Source organism: Rhodnius prolixus, unplaced genomic scaffold (assembly GCF_049639745.1).
Source record: "Rhodnius prolixus isolate KJV_2025 unplaced genomic scaffold, Rpr scaffold_7, whole genome shotgun sequence".
Lineage (NCBI taxonomy): Eukaryota > Metazoa > Arthropoda > Insecta > Hemiptera > Reduviidae > Rhodnius > Rhodnius prolixus.
Genome location: NW_027411582.1, coordinates 15,288,519 through 15,313,511, shown reverse-complemented (window position 1 = coordinate 15,313,511; position 24,993 = coordinate 15,288,519). Strand labels below are relative to the sequence as shown.

The following is a 24,993-nucleotide window of genomic DNA, read 5'->3' as shown; positions in this document are numbered from 1 at the left end:
TTACTCACAAAAAATTAATGCAGTCCCCCTTCACTTTAAAAATAGCTATACTTTCTACAATCTCTGCGATAATAAACAGTTCTTCTTTTAATTTTAAATTGTAATTATCCTAATTTTAGATTTAAAATTTATTTCTTAATTTATTTTTCCGGTTGTTTTGATTACTTGTTTTGTTTTTTAGTAATTGTTTCAGAACCTTTTATCTTAAAAGAGAAAAGTTTTATTTTAGCTTACTTTTGCCTAGGTTTTCCGTTACAGAACACATCCTCAACAACGTAGAGATCTCCCATCTGAGACATCTTAAGGTATAAGTAATGTAATCGCCTTTTTTTTTTTTACAGGCAGGGCTTAAATTCTACCAATTAGGTAGAAAATAAACTTACGTTTCATTTAAAGTTTCTAATTTGTCGCCATTTTTATAAACATTTACTATTAGGTTTTTCTGAGAACATTCCCTTGTGAACAGTGTCTTAATGTATTAAAACTTAAAATTAATTTCTCAAATTTCCTTTAAAATATAGGGAAAGTACTCCTTTATAACTGTAATTTTTTTGTCTAAACCCAGAAACCCACTTGAAAAACCACTATACCTGTCTTAAGACTATTTTCATTTGTAGCTGGCTAGCACTTTTTGTTCTCGGGTAGCTTCTTCTTCCTCAAGAGCGAATTCGCCCTTAACCACTAATAAAAGGGACATAATTTTGTAAAGTTACATTGAATGTGTACCAGACAAGATAATTTTACCTTAAATGTAATAAATCCCGAAAAAAATTTTAAAAAACAATTTTAGGTCTCACGTATTATTCCCTAAATTAGTTCTTTTGAGAATGCTGAAAAAAATAAGGTCATTTGAGTATTTCTCATCAATTTTAATCACTTGTTTTAATGTGAAAAAAATAAGGTATTTGTATAAAAATTTTCCAGAATAACGTAGGTACTCTAAAAATAAGGTTCGGTTATTTTCTTATTTATTTAATCTAAGAGTGTGACGGAGAAAGAAACATAACCTTCTCTCTCTTGCACTTGACGTAACTAGTAGTTTTTGTAAGTTCAAATTTATTGTATTTTAAAACAATTGAATCTAAATAGAGTATTTTATGCGCATGTTCAGTACAATTTTATACATAATTTATTTTCCTGTTACTGTTTTTAAGATTAATAAATTTGTGTGCTTAAAACTGTTGTTGAGAAGAAAAATGTCTTCTTTTTTTTAACGGTAAGTGCTAAAACAAAAGCTTCTCAAAACGAAAAAAAGAAAGCATCAAGCATTTGTTTACATGGTTTGGAAACATACTTCATGCGTCATAATCAAAATTCAAAGATGGCCAACTTAGTTGTAATCCATTTCTATATTATCAATATTTTTAATCTTCAAAATGTATATTTTGGAGTACCTGCATTAAGCTAGCTAATAATACATCGTGCTGCAAGAAATGTGTTGCCAGTACGCCAAAGAAGTACTGTACAATTTTTCTTATCAGTCCGCGTAAAAAAAATATATTTATTTTTAAAGGAATTCATCAGAGAAATCACACATAATGAAGTTATTAAGATAAGTACAAGTACATCAAACCTGAGTTGTCCAAGAATGTCAGAGTTAAGGCTCGGAAAAAGGGCTTATCCGAACCCATATTCAGCAACGCACTGCAAGTGCTTGGAAATGCTTGTAACATGTAAATAAAACTTATTCATCCAAATAACTTGAAATTGTAAAATCTTCATCCTTATCTTTTTAGCACCATTTTTCTTGTTTACAGGCTGGATCTTTAACAGGATCCATTCAATATTTCTAAGAGGATATTTTCAAAGAAACAGAGATACTCTGTAAAGTGACATGTAAAGAAGAAAGGCAGTACTTGTCTTTTCTGTGTTCAGCTGTAAAATCTTTGCGAACTCAGTTCTTCTGTTGTATATAGTAAAGGCTAAATATCTGTGAGAGAGGATATCTTCTTGCCTATTAGGCTGTTATGAAGAAATGAAAGTGTAGGAAGAATGACTGTAGGTAACAACAAGAATCGTTTGGCAACACTGAACGGAATATAAAGTGTAGAAGATTCTGTATTCAAATATGAGACTGGAAACTAAAATACACAAATCTCTTACTAAAATAATCTAATGAGAAAACTATGAAACTGTAATTAACATTAGTACTCAAATTAAAAATGATATGCAGCTATTCTTTCTTCTACGATAGGGAAAATGGGTCACATTTAGATCAAAATAAGTGCAGGTTAAAAAACAAAAACAACAAACATCTCAATAATTCGCAGTTAAAACTTATCATATAATGCACTAACATTTATTAAACATTAAAGGTTAACTGTAGCTGGCGCTTATGTAAGTATCTAGTTTCAACGGCAAAACTTAGAACCAGCACTTGTCCTCACCTGACGTTATCTACATCTCTACATTTAACTTTTTTTACTTTCTTAAATTATCTTGTCTGGTACACATTCAATGTAACTTTACAAAATTATGTCCCTTTTATTAGTGGTTAAGGGCGAATTCGCTCTTGAGGAAGAAGAAGCTACCCGAGAACAAAAAGTGCTAGCCAGCTACAAATGAAAATAGTCTTAAGACAGGTATAGTGGTTTTTCAAGTGGGTTTCTGGGTTTAGACAAAAAAATTACAGTTATAAAGGAGTACTTTCCCTATATTTTAAAGGAAATTTGAGAAATTAATTTTAAGTTTTAATACATTAAGACACTGTTCACAAGGGAATGTTCTCAGAAAAACCTAATAGTAAATGTTTATAAAAATGGCGACAAATTAGAAACTTTAAATGAAACGTAAGTTTATTTTCTACCTAATTGGTAGAATTTAAGCCCTGCCTGTAAAAAAAAAAAAAGGCGATTACATTACTTATACCTTAAGATGTCTCAGATGGGAGATCTCTACGTTGTTGAGGATGTGTTCTGTAACGGAAAACCTAGGCAAAAGTAAGCTAAAATAAAACTTTTCTCTTTTAAGATAAAAGGTTCTGAAACAATTACTAAAAAACAAAACAAGTAATCAAAACAACCGGAAAAATAAATTAAGAAATAAATTTTAAATCTAAAATTAGGATAATTACAATTTAAAATTAAAAGAAGAACTGTTTATTATCGCAGAGATTGTAGAAAGTATAGCTATTTTTAAAGTGAAGGGGGACTGCATTAATTTTTTGTGAGTAACGGGTCAATATGGTAAAAAAGAAATAGTTATTTATTTAACAAGTGTGGAAAGTACGAGCAAGCGAAGCGATACGAGTGCAAGTGCAAATTGCCGAGTGTGAGGAAAATTTTTTGGTTAACTTAAACGCAACTCTTCCAAAATTACCAAATAATTATTAAACCTTCTTATTTGTAACAGATGTAAAATTATTTTTTAGCCAATATGTGTACGCTTGAGAACATCTAAAGCTCTTAACATTTGATTTTTCTTAGAAAAATCACTCGGAAAACGATTTATTTCCCGATATTAAGAAAAATACTAGCTTTACTGCCTTGGCAATATTTTTAGTAGAAAGGGGATGAAAAAATACATAAAAATGACCTATCGCGTGCTCTTCTTTCTCTTTGATAACAAGTTCAAAAATTGAAATATGATTAATAAATACCAGATTTTGAAAAGGCCTAGCACCTTTAATTTTAAAGATATCGAATTGCGGTTTCCGGTTTCTTTCATAACTTTTTATACTCTTTAAAACTATGTAAATGAAAATGGGAGTCAACTGCAAACCCTCACTTTTGGTCGCGCGTCAGCCGCGTATGCGGGCAGGAATCTAAAATCAAGTCATATATTCTGAAACTAGAGGTGACGGGCAACAAATTTTTCCTTTACCATTTTTTGCTCAGATGAACCGTTTAAGCATGAAATGCATTTGAGCCGTCTTAAAGTGAACACCCTGTATAGTTTTATAAATGAAAATTAAACAGTTATTAAAGAACTTATCCGATGTAGTTTTTAGTTATTGTTATTTCATTACAAGAAATTTTAATTAATAATACAGGAATTATTATTAGATACTAGCTGTTCCCGTTCACACGTTGCTGTGTTTAACAAAAAGGCAGTTTTTATACCTCAAACATAATTTATTAATGACCAAATGTAAACAATACATCGAAATGAAAATTAACAATAAAATTACCCCTACTTCAGAGTACAGTAGTGTCCTTGCAAAGGTAGCAATTCTACATAATGTGAAAAATTCAGTTAATGTTGTTGGAGGTGGTGACATTGCTCTTGCACGTACATTTTCTGATGTAAAATACACACGCTGTCCATTTTCTGCTAAATGAACAACCGTTGGATATCGCTCATGAATGGAAAATGATAAAATACGCCATACAGCCTCATTGCTACTTATGAAGCGTCCCAGTTGATATTGGGTGACTTCATCGTTAGATGCAGTTGTATTTTCCACTCCAAACACTGCCATATCGCTTCCTTTGTTCACATATTTGCAAATATATTTTATAGCTTTCACTGAATTGCAGTACCCAACATTTATGTGTGCGTTATACGTTTTTAGTAGTAATGGAGAATATGGTACTACCCAACGATTATCAACGTCAATAGTATTGTTGAGTACTTTTAGTTTAATGGATTTTCCACCATCTTCGGTATAATTTATTCTCGTATTAATAATTGCAAAAAACTGTTTTTCATGGTTTTCATGGTTACACTTTCAACAAATATTACTAATTAAATGTTATTTTGATATTTTTGGGATATTTGTTCGGGAGCACCTAGAGCCCCAACTCTGATTTTTAAAAAAAATTGCAAAAACCTTCCCGGGGTTTTTATATTTTTCCAAATAATTTCCCAAATTTTCACGGCGATTGGATGTATGGTTTTTGAATCTATCGAGTACAAACAAACAGACAACATTCATTTATATATATGTAGATAGATAAATTAACTCATAAAACAAAAAATATACATCACGAAAAGAAACCAGCTAGTCAAAAAACACAATGACTTAATTAAAACACAATTTTAACTTGCTAAGTTTAATCTAATAGTGCAAAAAATGTAAAGAACATAAGCATTCTCTTGTAAAGGAAAACATAGAAGGCCTTGTTATAACGGTGTAAAAGCCATTACGAGTATTCTAGCCATAAAATGGGTTGAAAACAAAACAAAAATAATACTGTGAAGTTAGGGTAAAAATGACCACGATGTAGTTTTTGGGATGAGATTATTACGTCCACAAGTAATGCTATTTTCACCAACTAGAAATGGTTAAAACCGTGAGCTATCAACATTAACCATGTATGAGTGTTTGGAATAGCTGTAATTTGCCAACTTTATTTCAAGTTCTTATTATTCATTATATGAATGGACTGGATATGAAAAAAACCAGGTGTGGTTTATGGTATCCATTAGGCCTGTCAATTTCACTTCAATGAATATATCAGCATAGTGCCCACATTGTATTATTATTCTTTTTTGTTTTTTTTAGCAAAAAAGCTAACATTACGATCGTTTAATTTGCACAGTTCTATCTTTTACCAATTGAACTCTATTGACACCGATCCAGGCATCTGGCACGTAGCCTCATCCAATTTGTTAGATTTCTGGCGAGAGTTCTTCCACTTCTTCGTTCTTAAATAATTCAATTTATGGAGGCAGGAGTTATTCAAAACAGTCGAAATTCTACTCTACTTTACTTAAATCTCATACTTACCCACTTCATAAATCCTGTTAATCCCATTTTGAAATAAATAACGTATCTTTTAATTTTTTTTTTCTCACGTGCAGTAGTTTCATAAATTTTGTAATTACTTTTACTAAGAACACAAGATCTTTTAAATCATATCTTAATATTAATTACCAAACTAACTTACATGGTTTAAGTTTGCTTTCTATGGTTATTGAAAGGTAACCTTGAGGTTTTTCTTTTTTGGTTGGTACTATGTTGAAGAAGATTGAAATATGCACATGAACGCTTCAGTTCAAAGGTGGAGCAGACACTACGCTACACTGCTTCTTACCAACACAGATTATAAGTTTTTAAAACATGGCTACCTAGTTAACTCTTGACAATAATTGTATTCTTCCAAAAAAAACAAGAAATGGTCAGAAGATAAACAAAAAAATAACAAGACCAAAGGCTGATTTTGCTGCGGCAAAACTTGAAACATAAACAGTTTTTGTGTGCAAACTATATCAGCTGAATATTTTTATGATCACGGTTTTCTTTTCAACAGCTGAAAAAAATGGAACCTTATAATAAGTAAATCGAAAGAATTACTAACAGCATTATTTGTTCATTGGACTAAAATATTCGAAGTTTAAATAAACAATTTGGTGTGAAACCTCACATAACTTGCTCTTAAGTAATTAATATTTTACTAGAATTTTTAAAATTTCTTATAATTTGGAATTATTACCAAATTTGTTATACATTTAAACTAAATAAAAGAGTCAGTTATCATTCTATCAATCAACCGAAAACAGTCTAAACAACCCCAGCAAAAGAAATATGTTACTTAAACCCTATTAAAGTTAGGTTTTGATAGAACCTTTTGTTATATTATGTTATTATTATTAAGGAATTGGGGTATTCACAGAGACGGGCCAAGGTGTGTACACTATCAACTCTGTTTATTAACTGACATGTTACATTAGTAATTAGGGTGGGGATATTAGTTCTAAGTACAAACTATAAACATAACATCTTCCCCATAAATAAAAATTAATTATACATTTTTTATTTAATTAACAAACTTTAATTAAATTGTGGAAAACACAAAAACTAATATCAACTATACTATTTAACAAATTAACTATTATCAATATATTTTTATTATTCAATTATCTTATTTTAATTATTTTTTTACATAATTCAAATAAATTCATAAAATACAAATAACTATTAACAAAATTCTTAACGAAATAATATCCTCTATTTTGGATATTTCTGGGGCTTGATGGTCAGCCTTCCCCTTGAGGATCTGTACTGGACAACGTAGAGACGTTAAGGTTAACAGAGGTTAATACTTGTATCATCCCTAACGCTACAATTGTTCTGATTATTAGTGCTGTCATGACTGTCTGGAGGTTTCCAATTTTTTTTGGTAATTGAACGCAACTCTCTCAAAAATAACTAATAATTATTAAACCTTCTTGTTTGTAACAGATGTAAAATTAATTTTTAGCCATTTTGTGTACGGTTGAGAACATCTAAAGCTCTTAACATTTGATTTTTCTTAGAAAATCACTCGGAAAACTACTTATTTCCCGTTAATAAGAAAAATACTAGCCTTTACTGCCTTGGCAATATTTTTAGTAGAAAGAGGATGAAAAAATTCATAAAAATGACCTATCGCGTGCTCTTCTTTCTCTTTGATAACAAGTTAAAAAATTGAAATATGATTAATAAATATCAGATTTTGAAATAACCTAGCACCTTTAATTTTGAAGATATCGAATAGCGGTTTCCAGTTTCTTTCATAACATTTTATACTCTTTAAAACTATGTATTTGAAAATGGGGGTCAACTGCGAATTCTTACTTTTGGCCGCGCGTCAGCCGCGTATCGGACAGGAATCTAAATTCAAGCCACATATTCTGAAACTAGAGTTGACAGGCAACAAATTTTTCCTCTACCATTTTTTGCTTAGATCAATAGTTTAAGCATGAAATGCATTTGAGCCGTCTTAAAATGAGCACCTTGTATACACAATTATATTGCTTGACCATTGGTTTTACATCTTGAATCTTTCAGGGTGAAATTTATGTATTTCTAGGTGGCGCATTGTACAAATACTTACTGAAAATCAAGTGCCAACATTACTGTAATTTGACTCGAAAAGTAGTGCAACACTATTTATAGTGTTTTGAAGTTTTCTTTTGTTTTGACGTGATTTGGTAGAACCTTTCCTGTCATATTCCGAGTAGATTTCCAAACAGATTTTGTATTCGCTGCAATTTTTCTCTTTTGAGGTATATGTTTTTCAGTGCATATATTTCCTTGTTAGAAAGAATCGAACACACAATCTACTGGGATTACAGTGATCAATAAAAAAAAGATACACTAAGATAGACCAAGCCAATAAAACTGACTGGATTATTGATGTAGCTATCCCTTTTAACGAAAGAGCAGTAACTATCTAAATCCCTTTTTCTGAACTGAAAGAAGTAGAGTGACTGTAGATTATAATAGTCGATAAGAATATCAGTAGATAGATCTGAGCACTTCGTGACTGAGGTTAAGAAATCAGTCTTGCTTGATTGGTCTCGTATAAATTAGATCATATAGCTTTTTTTATGTTATCTTTTTATTACAACATTTCTGCCTTCATTAAAATTGTATCAATATCATTTATTAAAAAAAGATAGTAGATTTTGTATTTCCATGATTTATCTTAGAGTATATACTTACCAATTTTTTTTGAGAAATGCAAATATTGGCGAATAGCTCTTCAAGAAGTTGTAGAATGTTCTATTATTTCTATTAAAGAAAAGAAGTAGAAGCAAAGTGTCTTGAGATAAAATCAGAATCTAGTGAGGAGTAAGAGATCTGATCGTTTGAGAAAATTGACATTCTGATGGTACACGAAGTTTTATGTTTTCCTCATCTTTTTTTTTTGTCCTACCGAAATTATTATGGTTGGCTGAGTCCAATAATATCCTGCTCTAGCTTCCTCTATAACCTCAGCATGGTTTCTTTCTATTTTCTGAGATTTTTCTTCATATCAAATAATATTTGACAAAAACAAAAATTCCCTTCTTTTGTTAATATTGGCTATTAATGTAAATGCTTCTTTAAAGCATTTATTTCATAGCAATTTTAACTATTTATACCAGTAGTTTATAGCAGGAATCTTTTAACTCACTAGTCCCTTTAACAGTAAGGCTGGAAACATAGTGGAGCGGCGAGCAAAGCGGCGCTGATAGCGAAGAGCGAAGCGGCGAAATCAAACACAAGTTAACATATGGGAACGCGCATAGTGGCGAGCAAAGCGAAGATAGAGCAACTCTATCTATTTCTAGTTTTTGTTTTTGCCGCTTCGCTCTTCGCTATCAGCGCCGCTTTGCTCGCCGTTCCACTATGTATCCAGCCTTAGGCTGGAAACATAGTGGAGCGGCGAGCAAAGCGGCGATGATAGCGAAGAGCAAAGCGGCGAAATCAAACACAAGTAAACATATGGGACCGCGCATAGTGGCGAGCAAAGCGAAGATAGAGCAACTCTATCTATTTCTAGTTTTTGTTTTTGCCGCTGTGCTCTTCGCTATCATCGCCGCTTTGCGCGCCGCTCCACTATGTTTCCAGCCTAAGGCTGGAAACATAGTGGAGCGGCGAGCAAAGCGGCGAAATCAAACACAAGTAAACATATGGGACCGCGCATAGTGGCGAGCAAAGCGAAGATAGAGCAACGCTATCTATAGAGAGTAGAGCGAAGCGTTATGACATGTTTGATTTCTTCGCTCTCATCGCGCTCAATTTGTAAAGGTTATTTTTCAAAGGTTATGGATATTGATACATTATTGGTTGTTTGTTTAAAGAAACCTCTGTGGGGCCATAGTATTTGTGAAGCTACAATAGTTTTTAATAATTAATCGTTAAAATTAATTAACAATTAATAGTTAATGGAGAATTCAGGTAATTTTTGCTACATTTAATTTGGTTCTCAATACCTTAATGCTAACTTTCATCTAAATACTAGGCAAAATTAAATTACATTTTCACGTCCTACTACTTCTGATCAGGACGAATTCTCCAATCCTTCTTCTGTAGCGTCGTACTACTCCAGTTTTTCAGATGAACAACATTAATTTATGACAAATCATGGTGTAGTGATTTAATAAAATTATTGTGTTTTTTTAATTGACTAATTTCTTTTTATCTGTATATATTTCTATTTATTTTGATTTTCTTATCTTAAAGTAACTGCTAGGATTAATGGGGTTACACAGATTTGTATTTAGTTAATAACCTATATAGTTAATTTTTCTATATTGTGCCTAACTCATGTTATGAGCTGTATTACTCAAAAACAATAAAATTTGATTTTGATTAATGGTGTTACACTGGGCTAGTATGTAATCAAATGTTGATAAAGACATTCGAAAATACGCATGAAACTTGCCAGGATGCTCCCGAAGTTGTTGGTACAAGTGATGAAATTCACCAAGTTCATTTCTAGACTTATTTATGTCATGTACACTGCAGCTCCTACTACTAAGCTGCTGCAAATACCAAAGTTTCAACGAAGAATTTTCATATAAAAATAGTTCCTCCATCTTGTTTTGTCAAAAGGAGAACGCGACTAAGCTCGTCACTATGTGCATGCGACTGTTTGCTCGCTGCTCGTCGCTCTCTTTGATTTGAATAGCATATTTGAGTTTAATTGAGTTTAGCTTCTCGTGCCAAAAAACAAATCTACATCTTTAGTTGTACTTTCACTATGGTCTGAGATAGGTGTTTCTTTCGGGTTTTGTTGGCTCTATTCGCAAGAACTTTACCATTAAATACCAACTTTCAAAAAAAGCATTGCACCTTGTGAGTCTCATCTTGTTCATTCCTGCAATTTAACCAGTAAAATTAAAGTAGAAATTTTTATTAAAACCAATAAGTAATTTAGGGTTAGGTTATAGTTTGTAAGGTGCACTTTTGTGCTAATAAACTTAAATTTTTATTCCTAATTATGGATTATTTATATTTCAAATAAATAATTTTGTTGCTTAAACTATTTTTTGGCTCACTCTTTACACATTTTATTACCTGATATCTATTTTAGTACGTAGGGTGTTCACTTGAAATCGGTGGACAGATTTTCGAAAGCTGTTTAAATTAATTGTAATTCTTTTTACTTGTTTATTTCTTGTATTCTTTATCTTTTTATTATACTGAAGTATGTAACATTATAGTTTTATTTTAAGGCTATTAATTGGCTTACTTTTCTTAAATAAATAAAATGTTACTCACTTGAAACAATTGATTTTTTGTTTAAAAAAAACTTCGCAATACGTAAGTTTATTTCAAATGTATTCTTTTAAAATATTCCTAAATATAGTTGGCTTCTCTAAAATATATATTATTTCGGTTAATAATTTAATTTTCGTGAAAAGAACTTGATTCTGAACTAATTAAAAAAATCTGTAAATTCTGCAAAGAATTTCGATCCGAACATTAAATTTTTTTTTGTGGGCCTCAAAAAAGTTCGTAATTCAGCTAATAATGGGAATTTTGAAAACATTTTACTACAGATTAAGACGGAATTAAGAAGATGAAATTAAAAATTGAATAACCAGTTGCCTAACATTAAATTAGCCGAGTAATGGAAAACGGCGTGAAGTTAAATGTAAAGAGATTTAGGTATCAATTAACCAAGGTTACTTTCAAAACAACATTAGCTACATTTCATTATACTAATAACTATGCTGTCCAAATAAAATTAATAAATAAACTGGATTACCTTTCAAAGTAGTATGATATTGAAGATTTTGTAGGCAGTGGTTGATATCAACGTATAAATTACAGGAACTTAGTTTTGATTTTACTAGTGATAAAATAGGGAATATCGTGCCACGAAACGTTTTCCACGTTTTAATTGAGTTAAACCTGCAAATTAAGTAAACGTGAGTTTACATCAAGATTTATCTATTTCTCTTCCTTAAACTATTAAGATTTCATCTAGGCATTAGAGCGTTTAATAATGTTACGTTTTAACTAAGGCTAAAAACATGAGACAATTTTACTGGAATATTTTCCTAGGCTCTATATACGAGGGGCACTATTTATATTTTGAGCCTAATAATAAACAAAACTGTAATTTGAAAATGACTTTATTGTTTTTCAAAATACGAGGGTCGTTTGAAAAGTCCGTGCAAAGTCAGAGAGATAGCACCACTGGCGCGTATCGAGGTTATGTTTAGTTAGTAGCATCTCTTGGAAGAACACACACCAAGTTTCAGCCAGATCGGTCTATTTCTTTGTGTTTGGCATTCGTTTGAATCGAGGAAGTCGAGTGATTTTCAAAAAATGGACGAAAAGGAATTTCGTGTGTTGATTAAACACTACTTTATGGAAGGCAAAACGCCTCAGGAGACTAAAGAGAAGCTTGATAAACATTATGGTGACTCTGCACCTTCGATTAGAACAGTTTATAAGTGGTTTCAAAATTTTCGGAGTGGCCATATGGGCACAAGTGACGCTGAACGTTCTGGACGCCCTGGTGAGGTTACTACTCCAGAAATCATTGATAAAATCCATGATATGGTGATGGATGACAGAAGAGTGAAGGTGCGTGAGATTGCTAGTGCTGTGGGCATCTCGAATAACGGGTACATAATATTTTGCATCAACATTTGGACATGACAAAGCTATCCGCAAGATGGGTGCCGCGATTGCTCACGCTTGACCAAAAACGAAATCGTGTGAAGTGTTGCAAGGACGGTTTGCAGCTGTTCCAGAAGAATCCGCAGGACTTTAAGCGTCGTTTCGTCACTGTGGATGAAACATGGATACATCACTACACTCTTGAGACCAAAGAACTATCTAAACAATGGGTTACCAAGGGGGAATCTGCACCAAAAAAGGCGAAGACCGTTCCTTCGGCCGGAAAGATTATGGCGACTGTCTTTTGGGATTCGCAAGGAATAATCCTCATCGACTATCTGGAAAAGGGTAAAACTATAACAGGTGCATATTATTCATCGTTATTGGACCGTTTGAAAACCGAGCTGCAAGAAAAACGCCCACGATTGGCCCACAAAAAAGTCCTTTTCCATCACGACAACGCACCAGCTCACACCTCAGCAGTTGTGGTCGCAAAATTAATGGCAATAAAGTTCCAACTCGTTTCACATCCCCCCTATTCTCCAGACTTGACTCCCTCGGACTACTATTTGTTCCCCAATATGAAGAAATGGCTGGCGGGAAAAAGATTTTATTCAAACGAGGAGGTGATTGCAGAAACGAATGGCTATTTTTCAGACTTGGACAAATCCTAATATTCGGAAGGGATCAACAAACTAGAGCAGCGTTGGACGAAGTGTATAAGCCTAAAAGGAGACTTTGAAAAATAAAAAAGGTTTACCCCAAAAAATTAAGTAGTTTTTATTTTTGCACGGACTTTTCAAACGACCCTCGTATTCTCCTTTATGATCTATACACTTCGGCATGCGTTCGAACCACTTGTCAAAGCATTTTTTTCCATTCCGCTTGAGACACCTCCAAAACATGGTTTTAGAATGCATCAACGGCTTCTTCTGCCGACAGAAAATCGTTGTCCACGTAATTTATTCTTGACGTTCGGAAACAAAAAGAAGTCATTTGGTGCCAAATCAGGACTGTACGGCGGATGAACCATTAATTCGATTTTTTGAGTGCTCAAATAGTCGGTTGTTAGACGAGATGTGTGACAGCTGGCGTTGTCTTGATGAAGAATGATCCGACGGCGCTGGTTTGTTTTCCTTATTTCATCCGAAGACTTCCGGCAAACAAATGGTTCGTCACCTATTACAATCTTATACACGTCTTTTTAAGCACCACCATTGTATTTCTTAAGCATTTGTTTGCACCAATCGACATGAGCATCCTTTTTGAGAGATTTTGTCAGATTATGTGGGGATCCAACGAGAACAAACCTTTTTCACGGCTAAATGATCATGCAATATTTTATATACGCTGGTGGAACTAATGCCTAAGGTTGCCTCAATCTCACAGTATGTCACATGACATATCTTGCATTATTAGTTTTTGTACAGCATCAATGTTTTCTGACACAACAACTGATCTTGGACGACCTTCACGACTTTCGTCGGTGAGCGAACGACGACGACCACGATTTGAATTCGTTATACCAGCATTTTACAGTGGCAAAGGATGGGGGCTTTATCGCCAAAAGTGGAAGTAAGTTGATCGATGCACTATCTTGATAATCCACGTCGAAAGTCGTAATAAATAATTGCACGAAAATTTTCACGAGTTAATTCCATTTTTTTTCGCTGAGACACAATTTTCAAGTGACTGTAAACAACACAAAATGGCGCTCAAATAACAAAACGTTCTGAAGAAGGTTATGGTCAAAAATGTCAAACTTTCAAGTGGAAACGTCAGATAGCACCTCCTGACAACACTCAGTGTTGCCAAGGCTCAAAATATAAGTAGTGCCCCTCGTATTTACTGTTTGGTACTATAATGTGAGGAAGGGATTCAGCTTGCATCAAGTTATTAGCTCCAAGTTTTCGCTAGAAGTATTATAAGTATTATTGGATTTCAATTTCGTCAACGTATCAGTGTAAGCAGGAAAAACAAAATCTACTTTTAAACACATTAAATGCTAGTACAAAATCAATTTTCTAAAGAAGAGAATCAAATCATTTTCCAAACCATTAGTGGCACACTAAAATCTTAGGCGAACCATTGTGGTAATATATTAATAATGGCTTCCAAAACAATATAATCAATCTTGCCAAACTAAAGGGTACGCATTTATGATTATGTTCACACCCATAGGCGGTTTACATTGGGCTGTCACTTCGTTCTTCACATTGTTATCCATCATAGTTAATTCATGGTACGAACAGCTTATCACATTCCATTCCTGAATCACTTGTTACATTTCCTTTATTTCTTGTTAAATTAATATTTCAGTTTTTCACAACCATTATTTTGCTTGGTACAGTTACTCCCCTTTCTATTGCATTAACGACCCTTTTTATTATTAGGTGATAAATTTTATTAAAGTTTTTAGTCTGACCCAGTTAATAAATATGGCATTCTAATGGATTAAGTTATAGATTTTTAATAAAATTTCTATCGAATACTTGAATAAATTTAAGAAATTTAATCTCTTAACTACTTTCAATGCTAATTTGAATGAAGTCATTAAAAAAAACATGAACATACACATCTAATTAGTTAAGTCCAAATTAGTACTCCAGTTATACCACAATCCTTTCGAGAATAAACATTCTCGAGTAAATTCTGAATCATGAAAATCCTTCTAGCCGAATTTGTAATTTAACCCGTTTCACGAACTAACTATCGTTTATTTATCTGTACTAATACAACTAGTTTCTAAAAGTGTAGGAAATGTTAATGCTTCTAGAACAGGGGTCGGCAACCCGCGGCTCGCGAGCCGCATGCGGCTCTTTTATTCAAATTGTGTGGCTCTTCAGCCTGTCCAAAATAAATTGTATAGTTAAATTTTATTGTAACGGATGTAAATTCCGTTTATTAAAGGTATTTTTTCAAAAATAATTTTAAACGTGATAGGTTGGAAATTGAATGGAATTATACAATATCAAAATAAAGTACTTGATTTATACTGTAAGATTGCCGCCTTTTCTTTCGTAATTATTTATTTGTTTATTTACTTCGCAATATGTAAAAATAAATGTATAAAACCATTAAATGATATTGAATATCATAAAATAATAATTTGTGAATACAAATTATCTGCAGAGTTTTCTACACTATCATCCTTGCGGCTCTTTGTAAGATTTATTAAAATTATTTAAGGAGAAATATGTAGCTCTCTACTTGAAATAGGTCGCCGACCCCCTGTTCTTGAAAGTAAAATAATAATTATGAGCGAAGACATCTCAGTGGGATCTGCAACGAGAGAACACTTTCTGTGAGGCTGGCATTGAGATGAAAAAAAGGCTCCGGTGCCACTCGCCTCAAATGATGATGGGCATTAATAATAATAAAAATAAATACAAATCATCGCATTTAATAATTTTATTTTTATTGGTGCAGCAGGCTATCACTAATAATAGTTTTTGTTACTATTATATCGATAAATATCTATGTTTCTACAAACTAACCAACCTTTTTTAGTTGCATTTTAATAGTTTGTGTTAAATTAAATAATTGAGATGGCCTTATGCCCAAAAAATTATACTGCAGTAGCGAAACAGAGGAGAATTTTTAGATTCTCAGTTTCTTCAAACAATATATAAAGAAAATACTTTTTACAAAAAAATAATAGTATGAAAGAAAAATAATAATAATAACAATAATAAAAATAGAAAATAATATTAAAACAATATAAATAATAATAATAATAAGAAATAACCAAATAGCAGTTTTAATTATATCAAAGTTTTACCTTTTGATTGTTGAAAACTTTTTGTTGTAAATATATTAAGGTGGCAGCAGTGACAGAAAGTAAAAAGGCTATTTTTTTTTAATTATTTATTTTACTAACCAACTATTTAAATTATTATTGCATAATAAATATAAAAAATGTTTACCAGTACCAATATTTTAACTTCAAGTCAATATACGAGTATTTAACAGAGAATTATTCTCGTTTGATTTTTGTGAGCAGAAATGTTTGATTCTCACTTTTAGGAACAATTTATTGCTAGCGTAGATGATGGAATACCTTTTCCTTAAGGAAGAGACAGGAGACTGAATAAGAGGTACTAAGGTGAAGATTTCTTCCTTCATATCCGGGGCCACCCTTACCTATAACCGTGTCTCTCTGCCGGAAGGAATTTATTCCACCTGTTTTCGCACCATTAAACTGGAAAGTGACAAATCTACTGCTCTTACAGCATTTCCCAGTAACTGTGAGATAACTTCCAATACTATATTATCTTTAATATTTAATACTTTGGAATAAATTTTAGAATATTGTTATTACTTTTTTAATTAATTATATTTTTTTACTCTCTTCTTATTTATGTATCAAAATATTTAACTTTTTCCAATTAAGAGGAAAAATTGTCTCGATTAAGAACAATGCCATTGTGCGAAACATGTATACAGTCGAACCTCTCAATAACGGACACTGGCGGGGGAAAGCAAAGTCGCCGCTGTTTGGAGGTGGTCGTTAGAAGGAGTGAAGGCAAGTTTCATAATGAAAAAATATGGCTTTTTTTTTCCAAACATCTATTTAAAAATTGTTTATTATTAATAGATTTAAAAACGTACATAATTGCGTAATTATTTAGCTATAAGCTATGCATCAAATTTTTCTTAATTATCCAGAAAATTTATCAAAAAACTAAATATTATTGACTTAATTAATAATCTTTATAATCATCATCACATTTATTCATAACAATAATAATTTATGGTAAAATTATCATCATACTATCATCTATTATTAGAAAAATAGAACAAACCTTTCGGCAAGTTGACGATGGCTCGATTTGTTTATTGCAAAATCTTCCAACACATTTATTTTCTCTTCTAGAATTAAACTTTCGTTTGAGAGACGTTTCGGAAAAAATAATATTGTTCGTCCAAAGTAATATTGAAAAATGATTAAAATGGTACAAGATGTACGAGCTTATATTAGGAAACTTTAGGAAAAACCAGAAAAAAAACAAAAAACTTGAGAGGGGATAATTATTTTGATCACCGCGTCAAACGAACTTTTAATAATAAGGTGGTCTTTGGTAGGAGGTGAAACATTTAATCCGTTCCCCAAAAATCAATGTCCGGGGTCGCTATGTAGTGTCCGTTAGGACGGAGGTTCTTTTATATATAAAGTGTATACGGAGTTAAACGGGGAAATCCAAAAACTGGTCCGTAAATAGAGGTGGTCGCAAGTGAGAGTGTCCTTTATGGGAGGCTCGACTGTAAATGTAACTCGTCCTTGTTAATAATTAATTGAATTACTTCATTTCATAAATTATAAAAAATTATTTAAATTTATCTTAATGAATATTTGTGTTAAATAGAGTTCCATTGTTCGATAGAACACAATATGGCGACAGTGTTTTTCAAAAAAAAAGAAGCAGATGAAGTTGTTATGTTCAATGGAGCGACGCTGAACAGAAAACTAATGCTTACCGAAGACATTCGAAGTTTTTTTTATGTTAAAAAGAGATAAGCTGTCTGATAGGAGATCAAATAATTATCAAAATATTGTGAAATAGTAAAACTTCTAAGAGAGTTAAATGCCACAATGTTGTGTGAAAAGATCAACCTTCAGCTACAAAATGTGTTTTTTGATAGAGAAATACAAATTTTTTTAAAAATTAAAGAAAGGCCTACTTTTTCAGACGGGCTTTACCGTCCAACTACCGATTAGCAAACATATTTTACTGTAAATTTCTTTTGTTAGCCATTTAATAAAATTTAAGGCCTAAAGACCGGGAATCGAACCCAGTACCCACGACACATATTACCTTTATGGGTGACGCCTCTAAACGCTCGGCTTGAAATGAAAATATTTCCATACAGATTTAGGCTGGTTCCAAAAAGAAGAGGATATTTTAAACTTTTTCTTTCTAACGTGCCATTTCTGTAAATAGTGCTGTTTTTACCATCCAATGTGATAAATATTAAGAACTTAATTTGTTGGGGGAAAAAACTCGAAGCTTTGAAGAAAATATATTTTAACTTTAAGAGGGAAAGTTTGTTTATGAATTTCCATCGCTGTATTAGTTTTCTTAAACTTCGGGCTAATCCATCACTTTCGGTAGAAATTATTTTTCATTAAGTTTTAAAAAGATACAAAAGTTTAAAAGATACTCACAAAGGCTGTATTAATTATAGTGAACTTCGATGTCAGTCAATTACATTCGAAGAGAATTTGTTAATAAGAAAGTTAAAAAATTGCAATAGAAGAACTTATTTAGTGTGTACACATCTTGTTTTTACTTTCTATATCCAAACTAATTTTCTACCTCGTTATCTAGGAAGGTTACACTTTCGATAGATCGATTTTTTTTTTCAACAATCTTAGCACAAGTTTTTCCAACTTTATCTTATTGGTTCAACCATCCATTGAGAATCCTATCCTCTTTCACAAACTTCTATCAGATATCCCTTTTTTTATCTTTACCCTCCATTGTCCTATTGAGATGAGGTCATCTTGGCCTAGCTAACATAATCGAGGGATTTTTCTCTACGTTGTGTACCACTCTGATATCTACATCTTCGTTTTTTTTTTTCTCTCATGACCTAAACAACTGAAAGGATCTTTTTTTTTTTTGTATTAAGCACTCTTTATTCTGATACTGCGATATATTTCTTCTTCTACGTACCTTGGATCAAATACTCTTCTTAGGTGCCTCCTCTCGTCTATTCCTCTTTGAACAGTGTCCATGTCTCTGTAACATTTCATTATTCAACTAGTTTTGATGATATTATGTTCTTTGATTTAGAACCAAAACCATTGATGTTGTTAATACTAACAATCTATTGTTAGAAGCTATTCATGCTTTAAAATCTACTTCAATTTTATTTCTATTCAACAATATATGTACATATATTTCTCTCAGTATTTATAATCCCTATTAATACATTTCAATCAATCTATTAGTTGGAAACATTTACTGGATGGGTAGATTGTAAATCCAATTACTTGAAAGCTCAAATCCACTCGAAAGAATGCGTCAAATATCTGGTTTCCGTATGAGTCAGCTTGCATAAAAATGTTACCAACTATAGATTTATGTGGGTGTCTAGGACCGATATGGATTTTGTCTGTGGGTACGCTAAACCCAAATAATAACTATAAGTGCCAAGTGAGCCTGTTGAATAGGTTGTTAAACTGAAAAACCCACAGAAACGTCTAAGATCTCTAAAAGATCTGCTAATCTATATTCATACCTGCCAATTTAGTTACTCGTATAAACATTCAAAGTTTTATGAACATACAGTGTCGAACAAAAGTCTACATTCACCACAATATTTCGGGAATTTTCAAAATAAAGAATTATTAGAGTAAAAAATATGATTTAAACATTTGTAACTATTGTTACTAAATATATATATGAGAGATGAAAAGACCTCTGCCATCTCCCATTGCATACGATATAAATAAAAAGATCGGAGTTCATGCCTGAACAAAAGTCCACATACAGAATTGATAAATTCAATATTATAATAATACAGGGTAAATCTTAATATTTACAAATTTATTAGTTATAGTTGAAACGTGAATATAGGCGGATTTAGTTAAGAATTTATGATTATTTAAAATGGTTCACCAAAGAAAGGAAATTCCAGGGCCAGAACGCAGATTAATAATCAAGGATTTTCATATCGTAACATTGCAAACATTATTCAAAGAAGCCACGCGAGATATCCTTTCCGACCGAGATAATAGACAAATTTTCAGGGTGTATGCAGACTTTTGTTCGGCACTATATTTAATTTGAAATAAAATTATAAATAAAACATGAGATAACAAAATTGTTATCATTAAACAAAATGTCGTGAGCTTTAGAATAAGAGGAAAATCAAATAAATGTTTCACGTCAGATTATTTTCTTTTTATTTAGTTCTGCTTTATTATTAAAATTTGAGAGATAATCTCTAGATAATATAATTTGAACAACAGGCCGTCAATATTAAATAATCTCTTGCTGATTTCCTAAATGCGAAATGGGGAATCATTCAGTTGATCACCTAATGTGTACGGCTCATTTCAAAACATATCCTACTAAATCTCAGTAAATACAGCTGAGACCCTACCAGCGAGGGATTTAATCTTTATTCCCTAATTTACATGTTGCTATAGTAACAGGCATTATTAGTATTTAATTCCCGTATTATGTAAATTAGCTAATGCATCTGGGGCTTAATGTTTACCTGTAATTATATTATGGTTAAATCGCACTTGCTTAGTTGTAACAAACAATAATCATTTTGTTGACATCCTTTGTTTCATCTTTATGCTATTAGTAAAGATAAAAAACAATTAGAAACTGTTGTAAAACTTCAATTTATTGGATTCTCATCAACCAACTTATAAAGATGCTTTAAACCAGAATTTTTAAACATGGAAGCTCATAAAAGTTGTTTGGTTGAAAGAAATAGTAGAAAACAAGAGATTGTGCTACTTGATTAACTTATGGCAGTTCCATAGTGCCACTGTAAGAATGCGCTTGAGTCTCTATTCTATGTTATCAGCGTATGCGAGGTGTGGCTATTAATAACGAGACTGATGTTGCTACAAAAGAACTATGCATGCGCCAAATCCTAACGACCGACATCTGTGCAGCGTAAAGCCTTCTCTTTCGATCGCAGTGTCTCACGTGTTTGTAGAGAAATCTGTCTGACCGGAACCGTCGTTTGTGTAAGAGGTGTTAGTTTCGTTCGTACACATGTAGTAGAGCAACGAATTGTCGTGAAATTTCACATCAAAACTTGATAAAACCGCTATTGAAACTTACATCTTTTACTAAAAGAAGTTTATGGCGATGAATGTTAATCACATGCGCAAGTTTCTGAGTGGTTCAAGCGTTTCCAAGATGGCCGAGAAGACGTTGCAGATGATGACCGCCCAGGGTCGCCCATCCACGTCCAAAACGGATGAAAATATCGATTATAATTAATCAACATTACTACCGTGAGGTTGCTTGCTCAACTCCGTGAAAGAGTAAGGAAAAAAACGACCCGATTTGTGACAGAACTAGCCATGGGTTCTCTCCATCAAGACAACGCGCCGGCTCACACTGCATTGTCTGTCAAGAACAGTTTCTAGCCAAATACAACATCCCAGTTTTAGGCCACCCGCCTTATTCGCCTGACCTGGCCCCATGTGACTATTATCTGTTCCCCAAAGTTAAATCTGCAATAAAAGGGACATGATTTCAGTCCAGATGAAGCTGTGAAAGAAAAAGCGGCACGCGTCATGCAGGAGCTCACAGAAAAAGACTTCCAGCACTGTTTCGAACAATGGTAAATTCGCATGGAGCGTTGTAGGGATAGGTGAGTGGTGTATATTGAAGGTGATAATAACTAAATATGTTTAAATTTAAAATAAAATGTTTTTACAGCAATAGTCTCGTTATTTAATAGCCACACCTCGTACATGAGTACGGATAACTTATTTAGATGAAATGTACTGTGTGTACAACTGATTGCACTTGTCAGCCCATCAAGCATTTAAAGTGGGACTGTTAAAAATTAAGTAAAAATAAAACATTCAATCTAAGCAGCAAAAAAGATTGGAAAATTAGCCTTAGGCCATTTAAAAACCATTGAGGGAAAATGTTTTAATTAAAAATAATAGACCTAGAATGTAGAGTAAAATTTCAAGTACTTTTTCAGAGAACTGTTCGTCAAAATGGTAATCCAGGATAAAACTATATTTAGGTAGAATAAGATACACTTTTAGGCAACCGTTTTTGATCAAATTTGTCGGTTTCTACAAATTTGATTCCATAGAAGATGAATATTTATAATGTAGAGCACAATTTAACCCTTCAAGGTTTTGATCGCTGTATCCACTCCGAAGCTGATACCGAACTGGATCCGAGTGAATAATCGCTCAGTTCTACAGGCCCAACAATCGACCAAAAGGTCGTTCCAAGCAACCGGCTAGATATCTCACCTAAAAACCAGTCCCTGCTAGCTGTTCGTAATATCAGTAACAATAGCAATAATCAAGAGAAGAATGAAGAAACAACTTAATTGAAACAATACCTCCTTCTAGCCAGTTTAAATAGAAATTTCCTGAAAGTGAATGCGAAGTGCATTTTTGTTTTTCTTTAAATGAATCAGCTCAGCTTCAAAACGTTAATTCTATATTTGAATAGATTTTGTCAATCAGAATCAAAGCTAATGTTATCGAAAAAAAAAATCTATAAATATACGAGGGTCGTTTAAAAACATGAAAACTACTTAATTTTTTGGGGTAAACCTTTTTTATTTTTCAACATAGTCTCCTTTTAGGCTTATACACTTCGTCCAACGCTACTCTAGTTTGTTGATCCCTTCCGAATAATAGGATTTGTCCAAGTCTGAAAAATAGCCATTCGTTTCTGCAATCACCTCCTCGTTTGAATAAAATCTTTTTCCAGCCAGCCATTTCTTCATATTGGGGAACAAATAGTAGTCCGAGGGAGCCAAGTCTGGAGAATAGGGGGGATGTGAAACGAGTTGGAACCCTATTTCCATTAATTTTGCGACCACAACTGCTGAGGTGTGAGCTGGTGCGTTGTCGTGATGGAAAAGGACTTTTTTGTGGGCCAATCGTGGGCGTTTTTCTTGCAGCTCGGTTTTCAAACGGTCCAATAACGATGAATAATATGCACCTGTAATAGTTTTACCCTTTTCCAGATAGTCGATGAGGATTATTCCTTGCGAATCCCAAAAGACAGTCGCCATAATCTTTCCGGCCGAAGGAACGATCTTCGCCTTTTTTTGGCGCAGATTCCCCCTTGGTAACCCATTGTTTAGCTTGTTCTTTGGTCTCAGGAGTGTAGTGATGTATCCATGTTTCATCCACAGTGACGAAACGACGCTTAAAGTCCTGCGGATTCTTCTGGAACAGCTGCAAACCGTCCTTGCAACACTTCACACGATTTCGTTTTTGGTCAAGCGTGAGCAATCGCGGCACCCATCTTGCGGATAGCTTTGTCATGTCCAAATGTTGATGCAAAATATTATGTACCCGTTCATTCGAGATGCCCATAGCACTAGCAATCTCACGCACCTTCACTCTTCTGTCATCCATCACCATATCATGGATATTATCAATGATTTCTGGAGTAGTAACCTCAACAGGGCGTCCAGAACGTTCAGCGTCACTTGTGCCCATATGGCCACTCCGAAAATTTTGAAACCACTTATAAACCGTTTTAATCGAAGGTGCAGAGTCACCATAATGTTTATCAAGCTTCTCTTTAGTCTCCTGAGGCGTTTTGCCTTTCATAAAGTAGTGTTTAATCAACACACGAAATTCTTTTTCGTCCATTTTTTGAAAATCACTCGAGTTCCTCGATTCAAACGAATGCCAAACACAAAGAAATAGACCGATCTGGTTGAAACTTGGTGTGTGTTCTTCCAAGAGATGCTACTAACTAAACATAACCTCGATACGCGCCAGTAGTGCTATCTCTCTGACTTTGCACGGACTTTTCAAACGACCCTCGTATATTTTAAGTGAGCTGAATAAGTAACAAAGAATAGGTAGTTAACTTAATTATTTTATGCAACAGAATTTCTTTTATGTTTACTGAATATAAAATGAGATAAACTTTGAACTAACTATAATTTGCTGGCACATTGAAAGAAGAAAATGCTGATAAATTTATTTATTTTGCATAGTACTTTGTTGAAAATGATCAATAAACTCTTTAAAGGAGAAAAAAGACGAGATTTGCGACTTCTTTAGATTTGGAAGAAAGAAAATATACAATGGTCTTAGGGAATATGGTAGGTATATCTCTTTTCTAGGTAGATTACTGCAAAAAGAAAAGAAAAGGAAGATACTTCTTTCTTTACGTGACTATCTTCCCTTCGATGTTCGGTCAGATAGAAATTGCCCATGAATAAGGTACTCACTCCCTAGGGAAGAATTGGATAGACAATCTCGTAAGAATAAACTAGCTCTATCCTCATGTGTTTCTATAGAAAAGAAAATATAGGTGAAAAAAAATTCGTTGTATTTTATTATTTTATGTTGAATAAGGTGAAATAAAGAATTTGATTTTTTTTTAAATTTAAGCTGAAGTAACATTTAAATTTTCAGAAGGGTAACCAGGTTAAGTTTATTACTTGGGAGGGAACCAAACACTTTATCAACAATTATAAAATACATAACCTGTAACTGAAGCTTCGCATAACCTTCCCTAAAATTTATTAGAGAATTATGCTAGCTAAGGTTGTAATGTTTAATCCCTTTTGCTTGCATTGCATTAGTTTTAATTTAAAAAAAGTTCTAATTTATCAGTCCTTAAAACTACTGCTTCTAACTCTTAAATTCAATTTAAATATACCACCAGCCAGGGGTGTCCTGTTAATAATTTTTTTACCGGAACGCTTAGGTGTGTATCGTATGTATAAATATATTGTTAACATATTTAGTTATTATCACCTTCAATGTAAACCCCTCCCCTATCCCTACAACGCTCCATGCGAATTTACTATTGTTCGAAACAGTGCTCGGAAGTCTTTGAGCTCCTGCATTGACGCGTGCCGCTTTTTCTTTCACAGCTTCAACAGACTGGAAATCGTGTTCCTTTTAATGCAGATTTGACTTTGGGGAACCAGATAAAAGTCACAAGGGGCCAGGTCAGACGAATAAGGCGGTTGGCCTAAAACTGGGATGTTGTACTTGGCTAGAAACGTCTTGA

The 24,993-nt window shown here is 33.0% G+C and overlaps 2 protein-coding genes and 1 long non-coding RNA gene across 8 annotated transcripts in view; 2 read left to right on the top strand and 1 right to left on the bottom strand.

Annotated features, from left to right (window-relative positions):
- Positions 1–24,993, top strand: part of LOC141447056 (neprilysin-1-like) — a 93,168-nt gene that overhangs the window by 36,206 nt on the left and 31,969 nt on the right. The window lies entirely within an intron of this gene.
- LOC141447059 (uncharacterized) lies at positions 9,047–19,014 on the bottom strand. Of its 3 annotated transcripts, XR_012454107.1 has the most exons (4): positions 18,438–18,922; positions 18,088–18,203; positions 11,409–11,554; positions 9,047–10,514 (listed from the first exon to the last, which is right to left on the bottom strand). XR_012454107.1 is itself a non-coding variant. In XM_074114236.1 (3 exons), the coding sequence occupies exons 1-3, from the start codon at positions 19,008–19,010 to the stop codon at positions 10,396–10,398; spliced, it is 327 nt and encodes a 108-aa protein (XP_073970337.1). In that variant the 5' UTR covers positions 19,011–19,014; the 3' UTR covers positions 9,260–10,395. The 3 variants fall into 3 exon arrangements, 1 of the variants encoding a protein (XP_073970337.1); XR_012454106.1 differs by lacking the exon at positions 18,088–18,203 and having other exon boundaries at positions 9,051–10,514; positions 18,438–18,905; XM_074114236.1 differs by lacking the exons at positions 18,088–18,203; positions 18,438–18,922 and adding an exon at positions 18,949–19,014 and having other exon boundaries at positions 9,260–10,514.
- LOC141447060 (uncharacterized) lies at positions 11,434–18,038 on the top strand. The gene is made up of 3 exons (XR_012454108.1): positions 11,434–11,571; positions 16,298–16,518; positions 17,638–18,038. It is a non-coding gene; the product is annotated as an uncharacterized lncRNA (long non-coding RNA).

What these genes read in the sequence shown, in the direction of transcription:
- LOC141447059 (XM_074114236.1), bottom strand. Translation starts at nt 19,010, where the DNA reads ATGGACACTGTTCAAAGAGGAATAGACGAGAGGAGGCACCTAAGAAGA. An exon ending in AGAAGAGTATTTGATCCAAG is followed by an intron (nt 11,555 to 18,948) that starts GTACGTAGAAGA and finishes CTTAATTTGCAG; the next exon opens with GTTTAACTCAATTAAAACGT. An exon ending in ATATCATACTACTTTGAAAG is followed by an intron (nt 10,515 to 11,408) that starts GTAATCCAGTTT and finishes GTTAAATTGCAG; the next exon opens with GAATGAACAAGATGAGACTC.